The following is an 11,130-nucleotide window of genomic DNA, read 5'->3' as shown; positions in this document are numbered from 1 at the left end:
ATGCCCTCGAGGTAGAAGTCCAACTCTGTCTCCCCAAACCCCCACAGTGCAGCCATCTCCAAGCACGTCTGTCACCTCCAGATTGGACGTTAGTCACAGGACCACGCCCTGCAGGCTGCTGCCGGGACAGGTGCACAGCGGGGTGGGGGCGCACACTGAGGGCACCAAGCGTGGGGGGAGGAAACAGCCGCAAACGTGGGGATTGCCCACCTGTCCAAAGAGCCCCTTTGGAAACCTGCCTTTGCAGAAAATGCTCCCACCTGGACACATGCAAGTCGCCCACGGCAACCATGCCTTCCAGCGCGCGCGCACGGGAGTGCGGTGGGGGCCACGTCTCTGTAAATCTATCCTATTTACAATATTGCACTTGACAGAATCTTGCGTGGCCTTTCGCTCCAACAGAACACCTCCCGGCCGCCGCCCCCCCACCCGCCTCCGCCCCCACCCCACCCCACCCCACTCCCGCCGCGCGCCCACCGCGGCCTCGCGCCCATTGCGGCCCGCACTTTGCTTCTGGATTCTGTAAAACAGCAAAACCCAACCACCAAATTTTTAAAGAAAAAAAAAGTCAAGACCGGAATTGAACCCTGGAAAAAGTTAAAACAAAAAAAGAGTCTTCTGAAGCCTGGCACAAGGTATCTGAGCTTGTCCGGAAGCGGCGCTCGCTGGCGAGGGGACGCGGGGCGACGGGCGTGGGCGGGCGGGCGCTGTGCATAAAAAGCCGCCCCTCCCTCCAGGTGTCTGGACCTCACCCCAGCCCTGCGCTGGACCAGGTGTGCGCAGGCGGCGCGAGTAGCGGCGGGGCTGGGGAGGGGGCGCCGGGCGGGCGGGGTCTCCAAGACCGGTGACGTCCCAGGCGTCCTGCAGGTCTGTGCGGCCTGGGGAGCAGCTCGCCGGCCGGGCGCGCCCGGTTCCGCGGAGACCAGCCCCGAGAGGTTTAACTTAATATATATCTTTTATGCTCTTCCCAGTGCGTGCCCCTAAGCCGCATGCAGGGGGGAGCGACCGCGGCAGAGGGGGGCGCGGCGGCGAGTCTGTCCGTCGGTCGGGGCTGCGCCCCCAGCTCGCCTGCGCTTGGGGCGGCGGCGTCTGTCAGGCCGGGGTCGGGCGCGCCCACCCAGGCGCCAGGGGTGGCGGGGGTCGTGCTGCGGGCGGGGTGCGGGGCGGCGCGGCGCGGCGGTCAGAGGCCCAGCGCCTCGGCGTGTTTCCGCGCCTTGAGCCGCAGGTCTGCGATGCTGGAGCTCTTGCTGCTGCTCTTGGCGGCCGCGGCCACGACGGCGGCGGCCGAGGCGGACTCCGCCAGCGAGGCGAGGGGCAGCCCGAAGGGCGGCGGCGGGAACATCAGGTAGGGCGCGTGCGCCGCCAGGTGCGGGTGCAGGTGCGGGTGCCCGTGTGCCACGCCCTCCAGCTGCAGCTGCGCCTGCACCTGCGGAGGCGAAGCGGAGAGAGCGAGCGGTTAGCGGGTGGAGCTGGAGGACCTGCATTCTGGACACACTCTCCCCGGGGACCCGGCGCGACTCCCTGGACACCCGCGCGGGACCCTGCGCCCAGGAGTTGCTCCGAGCACATGTCGGGACTGGACGAGGTCACGGACAGCCCCTCCGAGTGTCCTCACATCAGGGTCTGACCTCTGGCTCGAGCCTGCGAAGCACAGACGCCACCATTATGCCCTCCCCCCCCCCCACCTTAGCAGTTGGATATGTGCCGGGGAGTACCCTGCAAGGGCGGCAGTTCAAACCCACAGACTGCTCTGCTGGGAATAAAAAACTAAGCTTTCTACTCCGATCTAGAGTTCCCGCCTCAGAAACCCGCAGGGGCAGCTCCGCCCTGTCCTGCAGGGTCGCTGTGAGTCGGCATCCACTCGATGGCAGTGAGTTTATCTATCTATCTATCTATCTATCTATCTATCTATCTATCTATCTACATATCTATCCATCCATTAGCTCCTCAGGAGAAAGACCAGACTGTCTGTTCCCGTGAAGACTGACAGCCTGGGAGACCCCCAGGAGCAGCTCTGCTCTGCCCTGCAGGGTTACTGTCAGTCAGTGTCCACTTGAGGACAGGGCTCTGTTCGTTTGTGTCCATGACTCAGGCTTACACGTTAGGCTGAGACCCCCAAGGTGGGCAGTTGGAAGCCACCAGCAGCCTTTCTACTTGAGAACTCACAGGGGTCCCTGACATGGACTCAATGGCTGCAGCAATAGTTGAGCAAGACGCCCTGCTTATCCGCAAGGCAAGCTGTTCGAAACCACCAGCCGCTGCGTGAAGAGCAGCGCTCTGCCCTGTCCAGTAGGGTCGCCTTGAGTGGATGTGGGTTTGGTTCTGAGAGGCGCTACCGACGGGCTACCCGGAGCCTCAAACCCTGGCTAAGCTTGCTGCCTCTCTGAGCCTCAAACCCTGCTTGCTGCCTCTCGAACCCGGAGAGGCCGCACCTCCAATGAGAGCTGGGGGGCCCTGATGAGGGCGCTAGGGTCTCGCAGCCCATCTCCCCAGCGCCTGTGGCTTGGGGGCGAGTCCCCCTCCCAATGCTCCCAGGTTCGTGCAGGATGCGGCCAGGCCCGGGATCTGCCAGTCCTTCCTCCTCTTAGCCAGCGGTGTGGGGGGGGAGGGGGAGGGGAGGGGGAGAGGGGACTGCAGGCTGGGTGGGATTTTTGTGTTTTGCTCCAAGGTGTTTTTTTTTTTTTGCAAGATCGTGTCTGAATTTGTGTTTCTACCCTCCCCAAGGCGACTTTTGAGTTTTACAGCGTGGTTTTAATACGTGCCAACTGGTAATAAATGCCCCCTTGTAAAAAACGGACGCCTTTCTTCCCAGGGCAGGGTGGCGGCGGGTGGAGGCAGCAGCAGCGGCAGGAGCCTGGGGGGGGGGGGGAAGGGGGAGAGGCAGCGGCCTGCGTGGAAGCGGGAGGAAGGAATGGGGAGGGGGAGGGAGGGAACCAGATACCTGTTGAAAGGGCATTCTCAGCGCGCCCATGTTGACGTAGGGGGCGACCCGGCAGGCGTCCAGGTGACTGGCTGTACCCAGGATGACCCCTGTGGGGAAGGAGGGAGCCCTGAGTCTTGTCCAGCTCTTCCAGAACTTCCAGGACCCCTCCCACCCACCACCACTGTGCCCACCTCCCCCCAATCACTTCGTGCCTCCAAGGCTTCCCCCATGCACACTCCACCCCCCAACCCCCCTCCCCGCACATCAATCTGATTCCCTCCCCACAGTTCTCAGTCCACCCCCTCCCTCTTGGCCCACACCCCTGGCCTCCAGAGCCCCCCCAAGTCCCCTGGCCTCCCCAGCCCCCCAAGTTCCCTGAGCCCCTCCTCCCGCCCCCCCACCTTTATGCATTTGGTTCTCCTGTTTTCTGCACTTGGCTCTCCGGTTCTGGAACCACACCTGAGAAAGAGCATATGCATGAGGCCCCAGGAAGCAGAGACACCCCCCTGCAAGCCTCCCCCCCCCTCCCCCCCTGCCCATGCTTTTGCCCTAACTCTGGCCTAAGTGGCTGCCTGTGTCTGCCATCTGTCAAACTCACCCCGGCTGGGTTGACTCCTTCCCGCACCCCCAAATGCCGCCCGAGTTCGGGCGACACCTCACTTACGCTTACACTACACACCTGCACACATAAAGTCTGGGGGGCGCGCGCTGCCCGCCCCCCACAGTGAGGAGGACTTACCACCAGGTTCGCTTTCTGGGTGGGCGATTGACTCGGCCACCCTTGAGCGAGGGCCTCCCCTATACCGCCCCCTACACACACCATTTCAGCTACTAGGAAGGGGGGGCATGGGTAGGTAGGTCATGCATTCCAATGGCCACCCGCACCCCAAGTTCAGCTGAGGGCTCCCTGCCTCCTCCTGCTCCTGCTTCCCAAAACCTACTCCCCGCAAGTGGCCAGCCAATGCACTTCGGCAGCAGTGCCCAGTAAATCCAGGTGTACCCCCAAACTGCAGACGGAGACCACCAGGCCTCGGGCGCTGAGAGCTTGGTCTCTAAGGCTGGCAGTACCCCCTCCAACCTCAGGGCAAGAATCCTAGGATCTGGGGCATCCAGGGAGCAGTATGATTTCCAGGTTGGATTCAGGGAGAGCTAGGAAACCGTCCCCCCACTCCCCTGCGCACTCCCTCTGGCTGCCCACCAGAGGCTCCAACCGGGGAGCCTGTCGCAAAGGAAGGAAGCTCCCGCCCGCCTGCCTGCCAGTTCCCAGGCCGCCCGCGCGCGCGCGCGCGCGCGCGCGCGCCCGGCCCTGCCCTACCCTGCCCAAGCGCCCCTCTAGGGCTGCCCCAGCCCTCGCCTCTGGGGGGACCGGGGACCCCGCAGGATCGAGCGCCTCCCGAACCTCCGCAAGCCCTCCATCCTGGCCACCTTCCTGGCACGGTGGCTAGGTCGCCGCAGGCAGTCCCCGGTGCTCCGAACGGGCTCCTAGGTCCGCAAGTTCTCAGCCTCAGCCTGGAGCCCAGAAACTCCCCACCACCCACCACCCACCGCCTTGCCTCCCGGAGGCCGGGAGAGGATCCGCTCTCCCCCCAAGAGTCGTTTCAGCGTCAAGCTTGACACCCCGTGCTGGCGTCGCCAAGATCCTTGCCTCTCCATCCTCTGGAGCCAGGCGTCTGCCCTCGTCCTCGGGGTTGGGCTGGGGTGGGGGGTGGGGGACCAGAGAGGAAAGAAATTTCCCACCCCGCCCCTCTAAAAAATAGAATAAAATTCAGGTTGTGAAAACTAGAGTTCTACTCCCATCTGGAAAAGGCAAGTTCACTCTCCCGTCGGCGGGAGAAGGGGAGGGGCTGGGAGGCCAAAGACAGTGAGACATTATGAAGAATAAACTTGACGAATTAGCTGCATTAGGCGACGATCCATCAGACTTGGGGGTGATCCGCGATCAATTCCAATTAGTCCCGAATATGCTAAGTGAGGCGCGGAGCACCGCAGTGTGGGGCGCGACTTCTTCATTAAGCGGAGCTGCGCGATTTCTCTCAAGCGCGCGCGTGCGCGCCCTAACACGATTTTCTCTAGATCTCCATTACCGACAGTGAATAATGACATTTAATTTAGCTCTGCGCCATAAACCCAAAGATATTTGTTGTAATTAAATTACTGCCTGCTCTTCACCGCGGTCTCATAAGTTTCAATTTGACCCTGACAGCTGGGAGGTGCGGGCCTCACAACCCAGCACTAAAAAAAAAGGTTAATAAGTAAAGACCCGCTTTCATACGAGACGCAATTTATTTACGGCAAATTTCCACGTGAAATTGAAACTATATACCCTAACAACAGGGGACAGGCTGTACCATCTCCCTCTGTGTGTCTGTTCTCTTTCTGTCTGTCTCCGTCTGGAAGACGCGCTTGAACTAATTGATTTTTATGAGCACTTCCTCGCGTTCCCTTTTATGACATCGTCGCTGTTGCTTTTATTCTTCTTTTTGTAAATGACTTGGGACCCACTAACAGCCCCCCCCCACACACACACACATAAAATACACAGAGACAGGCAGGAGAAAACTCTCTTCTCTCCCCCCTGCCTGTCTTGATTATTATTTACACCCATTAAATTCTAATTCACCTTTGACATGCTCCTCTCACTCTTTCCCTCTCTATTAAAAAATAATTCCCTCCTTTTCTCACCCCCCCTCCACACCCCTCCCTCCCTGGTTCTGCAGCCAGGCACCCAAGAACCAATTTTCTGCAACTTGGTTTAGGCCAGCTAGGTGCTGCTTGGTAATAGAGTACTGAAAGAAATAGTGTGGAATTAAATTACAAGTAATTTATTTTTATAGAAACAGTACATCAAGGGCTGAGAGATATTACAGATCCCGGTAGCGAGACACAGGGAGATGACGTAAAGTTGATGTCCCCCTTCGGCAAAAGTTTAACCTTTTCATTCATTTATCTTAGGATGGGGGGGGGCCTGAATCCATTTTTGCAGGGAGCAGGAGGCCAGAGAATACCAGGGACGGCCTAGCCTTCTACCTTCCCAAAGAAGGCCACACTGAGTCCTATTCTCCCAGAGTGAGCCACAGTCCATAGTTCTGGGAATCCAGACAGCCAGGCATCCCCGTTCTCCCAGGAAGCAAAGTGAGGAGAATCGCGGGACCTAGACCGGCTGGGAAGGCCTGGGGTGGGTGACTTTAGTAGTCTCAGGCCTGCAGGGGACTGGGGTGTTGGAGAGTGGAGGGGTGTGTGTGTTATTTTTAAAATGGAAGATGGCGTCAAGTACGCTTGCCTTTGCGTTCCATAAACAAATTTGAGGTCAAGTTGTCTTAAATCAGCTGACACCCCACCCACCCCCAAACCAAAGGCCAGTTGTCCGGTGTCTCCGGCTCCCTCCCTCCCTGAGCCGTCCACCGACCCTGTGGTGTGGGCGGGCGGGCGGGGCGCTTTATCTTATTCCTGAGCCGGGGGCTTCCAGTGAGAGCGGGCACCCACCCTCCCACACACCCACCCACCACCACCACCACCACCACCACCACCGCACCCCCAGGGCCCTTCTGGCCGGCAGCTGGCGAAATTAGCTGCCTGCGTGTCCAGAACCTGGGCCTCTGCGCGGTGTGAGCGGGGGAGAGGCACTCTGGGTGACCAACCTTCCTCATCAATACCTTAATCAATTTAACGTCATGAAGACAGCGCCGCCGGATAAAGCCAAGCGGTCCTTCTGCGCACGTGCCTCGCGCGCGCGCTCCCTCCCCTCTCCCCCTCCTCCCGGGGCCCCTGCGGACCCAGGCCCGCCAGATGGAGAGTCCTGAATGCGGGCCTGCCGGGAGGGGAAGCCGGACGCGCTAATCCGGCCCCAGTCTGGTCAGTCCAGACGCCTAGCTCCCTCGAGTGGGAAGGGGCTGGGAAGGAGGGGAGGTCCGGGGAGCCAAGCGCAGGCGCGGGTGAGGGGAGGGGGCGCTACCCAGCCGGGGAGGAAGACCCCTGGTCTGCGCGCGCCCGGGGCAAGGGTGGGGGATTCTGGGCGCGCGGCCCGGGCCCCATGGCGGGGACGCCCTACCTGCACGCGCGCCTCCGAGAGCCCCAGCCGCTGGCTCAGCTCCTCGCGCATGAAGGCGTCCGGGTAGTGCGTCTCGTCGAAGAGCCGCTCCAGCTCGTTCAGCTGCTCCAGGGTGAAGTTGGTGCGGCTGCGCCTCTGCTTCAGCTTCGCCTGCCCGTCCTCGTCCTCCGACTTCACGTCCTCGCGCTTCTCCTTGCACTCGTAAAGGCCTGCGGACCGCGCGCGCGCGCCGGTGACGCCGCTGCTGCCCCAGCGCAGCGAAGGGGCGCCCCGGGCCAGGGAAGGGGCCCGGGAGCCGGCACGCGCACGCAGTGGCGCCCTGATGCACCCCACCACCACCACCCGCAGCCCCAGCCGGGGGGCCCTAACCCCTGGACCGTGTCCTCCATGACCCACTGAACCTTGTGGACCAGAGCCTAGCTTTCACTTTCCGGTGTCTTTTAAAGGCAAGGAGAGAAGGTTTGTTGATATTCTTTTTTTTTAAGTCAAAAGGAAAGAAACTGCTGGGGGGGTGGGGGGCGTAGGTATCTTCCCAGGCCCCAGAATCATCAGGAAGAGCGCAGCTTGGGTCCCAGGACCGGGTTCCATGGTCCAGGCCCAGCGAGAGTGGATGATGCGGGATGTGGGCTGAGCCCAGTGGGGTGCCTAGACCAGGCCTCCACGCCACCGGGCCCGAGCTGCCCAGAAGGACAAGCGCTCTCCGAGATCTCACCAAGCGGACCAGTAGACTCAGGCCTTCTTCAGTCGGGTTCCCTGCGCCCTGCCAGTGCCGGGGAGCTGCATCCTCCGCACCCACCGGGTGCTTAGAGGGCCGCCTGAGGATACCCACACTGGGCCCTGCTGTGCTTGCTGGAGGTTACGGAGACGAAGGGCCAGAGAGCAATAGCCACAGGGAGAAGCCCTCTCCCCAAAAGGCAGAATTACCACCCGGTGCTGGGACTCAAAATAATGTCACCCCAAGCCCCTTCTCCAGGGGCTGCTAGTGAAAAGCTGCAACTGGGGGGGGGGGGTTGAAAAAGTCTCCGATTTCTTTTTCTTTCTTCCTGGCAGCAGAGCTGTCCTGGTTGGCAGAGAGCGTCCCAAGCACTAAGGTGACAAGGTGACATTCAGTAAGCCACCCCTGCTGGGCCGGGCACAAGGCTGAGCTCTGAACCTCTAACTGTAAGGGGGCAGAAGCCCGCTCCCCAGCCGGGAGCCTGGAGGAGCTGTGCTTGCCCTGAGGGGCCAGCACACACGTGTCCACGTGCCCGGATCCCAAAGCCTCACCAGCCCTGTGACCGGTCTGCTCCTGGGTCTCTTTCTCAGCCCCCCACCAGGCCTGGCCACCACGGAAGCAAGCTGGCTTTCTATCCTCCCTGGTCCCCAGAAACGGAGTTCCCAGGTCTTCCTAAGAACTCTTCCCAGGAGGAAGAGGGAGTCCCCAGCAGACTGGACCCCTGACCACGACCCCCACCCCCACCCCCTATTCCATCCACACTTCCTTTCTCTAAGTCTGAGCTGGAGGGTCCTAGGCGCCACACGCACATTGAGCTCTCTAAAGGCTGGCGGGAGACCCCACATTCTGGGTGTCTCTGGGAGCCCAAGAAACCGGCCTATCTTGGGATAAGCGGGCAGCACACTGGCCGGACTCTCCTATGTCTGTTTTCTTTTAATGGGGTCCTGACGCTGCCTTCTGTTGGGGGGGTCCAGGAGGGGGGAGCATCCCAGACCTCCAAGGTGAAAGTAAAGAGGGGGTCCATCTCCAAGAAGGAAATGGGGAGCGCCCAAGGGTGGGGAAGGCTTGGCTTCCTGGCTGCAAATCTTTGGGATGAGGAAGGAGCCCAGCTGTGAGCTGGATCCAGACTCCTGTCTCCCGGTCCCGCAAACGGAAGGAATCTCAGAACCAACCTCCCGTTAGTTAGCAGCAGGACGACCTGGACGTTGGGTGGGGTCCCTTTTCCACCCCCAAGACTCTAGCGCCCCTCTTTCTGTCTGTCTGCATATGGGAGGCCTGGGAAAGCCTTCTTTCTCTCAGCGTCTTCCCGCACCAGAGGCTCAGGGTGGGCCACCCGGAAGCCGGAGCTTCCCCGGGAAGAACCACTTCCTGGGGAGACCACCCACCCCTCCAGATGGACAGCAGAGCTGGGGCGGGGAGGGGGACGCAGAAGCTGTCCGCAAAGTCGGTGCCCACTGGGTCTCTCCCTTTGTCGAAGAAAGAAGTATTATGTAGACTCTTTTGAATTGTGCCGCTGGAGGGTGCCCGGCGAATTTTTGTCAGTGGGGTCTCCGTGCCCCTGGCCATGTATGTGCACCCTCGGCCGGCAGGGACCTCCCCGACCGGTTCCCAGAGGCACCCGGGGAAACGCGTCTCTTCTCAGCCGGCTTGTAAAGCCCAAGAGGCGTCCGCGAAGCAGCGCCAACAAGGCCGGCGCAGGCCCGCGGGGACCCATGCCCACGCAGCTCAGCAGCTGTTCTCTCAGCCTGGATTGGGGGGCGGGGGAGGAGGACCCCGGACTGGAACTACCCTGCGCGGTTCCCATCGCGTCCGGACCCCTGGTTCTACCGGGCGAGTCTGGGTACAGACACATCTGGGCCTGCCTTCTCGCGCACCAAGGCAAGTTTTCCACGAGGCCGCGGCTCGAACAGGTTCGGGAGGCAAGAGAGCTCCCAGGCTGCTGCCAGCTCCGGTGGCCGGTGGCCGTGGACGCTGGGGAGAGCTGGAGAGGGGAGCAATTTTACTGCGCGTCCGGAGTGCAAGGCCGGTGCACGCCAGCTGGGGGACGTTCCCTTGGGGGTGCTCAGAGCCACAGCCCCCTGGGAGCGGGGGAGGGCGACCCTAGCTCAGGCCCCCAGTGCCCCCAGCCTTTCCCTACTCCCTGCCTGCCTCTGCTTTCGTTTCTTTCTGAGCAGAGGACGTTGCTGTTTCCATGTCCCTGGCCTTCCTGGCCGCGCTCGGGCTGCAGCGCGGGAGCCCAGCTAGCCGAAGCGCCCGGGCCTCCCCGCACGCAGCGAGCCGGCAGTCCGCAGCCGGCGCCCCGGGGCGCGCTTACCTTCCACAGCCCGAGCGGTGCCGAACTCCTTCAGCCTGTCTTTCTCGCTGTCCGCGTGGTCCTTGAACAGAGGCATGGGGCAGTGGCCCGTGCCTTCGGCGATGTCCTGCAGGTTCGGTTCAGAGCTACCCAGCTCCCGCGAGCGCGCCAGCCCGCCCTCCAAAACTTCGCGGTAGGTAACCAAATCCTTCTTCCCGCTGCCGCCGCCGCCGCCGCCGCCCCCCGCGCCGCCCTCCTTGCATTTCTGGTCGAAAGATTTAGAAACAAAAGCCGTGAGCTCCTCCATCGCGGCCCGGGGGGCTGCGGGGTCCGCGGGGCGCGGCAGCGCTGGCTGGGAGCCGGGCTGCGGGGCGCGCGCTCCCAGGGCGTGGAGGACGCTGCGCGCAGGGGCAGGGCCCTCCCGCCGTTATTTATACGTTTCAATTTGAGTTCACACTATTTATACGTGGCTCCCTCGCCCAGCCCCCGCGCTCCCTGTCCGCCGCAATTACGGAGGCAGCCGGCTCGGCCCAGGCGGCGCACGCCGGGCGCTATCTCTCTCCCTCTCTCTCTCCCTCTCTCCCCCCTCCACCTCTCCCCCCCCCTCTTTCCTTCCCTCTCTCTTTCTCTCTCCCCCACACCTCGACGCCACCAATTGGCTTCTCTCTCATTTCATCACCGCTTGGCACCAGCGCAACTTGGAGTGGAGAGGTAACGATCAGATTTTTGAAAAGACAGGGAGAGAGGGGAGAGGGAGAGAGGGGGAGAGGCACGGGTAGAGAGAGCGCGCGCGAGCGCGCAGGCGCCGGCGGCCCCCCACCCCCACACACCCCAGCAGGTATGCGCCTTCGACCCAGGGGCGGGTGGCCCGCGCCTAACTCGACCCGGACTTGGTGGACGAGAAACCGTGCTCTCCGACCCTGCGCAGAGAAGCCACGCGGCGGCGCGCGCCTGGCGCCCCAAGCGAGCAAGTTGGAGCTGCGCGTGGGTACGCGCCTCAGAGCCCGTGGTGAGAGAGGGGGTGAGCTAGGGATCCGATCGGGCACCCGGAAGGCCACGGAGCGGACAGTGTCCGCCCGACCCTCAGACTGCCGGCCATAGGACTGCGGAGGGCCGCCCGAGACTCAACGGGGAGAGCCTGGTTCGTACGC

At 62.3% G+C, this 11,130-nt stretch overlaps 1 protein-coding gene across 1 annotated transcript; it reads right to left on the bottom strand.

The window, feature by feature from the left end:
• Positions 1–1,180: 1,180 nt before the first annotated feature.
• Positions 1,181–10,286, bottom strand: LOC142434769 (short stature homeobox protein). The gene is made up of 5 exons (XM_075539380.1): positions 10,001–10,286; positions 6,972–7,180; positions 3,325–3,382; positions 2,942–3,030; positions 1,181–1,426 (listed from the first exon to the last, which is right to left on the bottom strand). Exons 1-5 carry the CDS (start codon positions 10,284–10,286, stop codon positions 1,181–1,183), a joined length of 888 nt encoding a protein of 295 aa, XP_075395495.1.
• Positions 10,287–11,130: the final 844 nt, after the last annotated feature.

This window comes from Tenrec ecaudatus, chromosome X (genome assembly GCF_050624435.1).
Source record: "Tenrec ecaudatus isolate mTenEca1 chromosome X, mTenEca1.hap1, whole genome shotgun sequence".
Taxonomy (NCBI): Eukaryota; Metazoa; Chordata; class Mammalia; order Afrosoricida; family Tenrecidae; genus Tenrec; species Tenrec ecaudatus.
This window is presented reverse-complemented; position numbering and strand designations above follow the sequence as displayed.

Excerpts from the sequence above, each read along its gene's own strand:
- LOC142434769 (XM_075539380.1), bottom strand. The coding sequence starts at position 10,286 with ATGGAGGAGCTCACGGCTTTTGTTTCTAAATCTTTCGACCAGAAATGC. Across the intron at positions 7,181-10,000 it reads CACCGCTCGGGCTGTGGAAG|GCCTTTACGAGTGCAAGGAG; the intron begins GTAAGCGCGCCC and ends CGCGGTCCGCAG. Across the intron at positions 3,383-6,971 it reads TCTCGGAGGCGCGCGTGCAG|GTGTGGTTCCAGAACCGGAG; the intron begins GTAGGGCGTCCC and ends GCTCTTTCTCAG.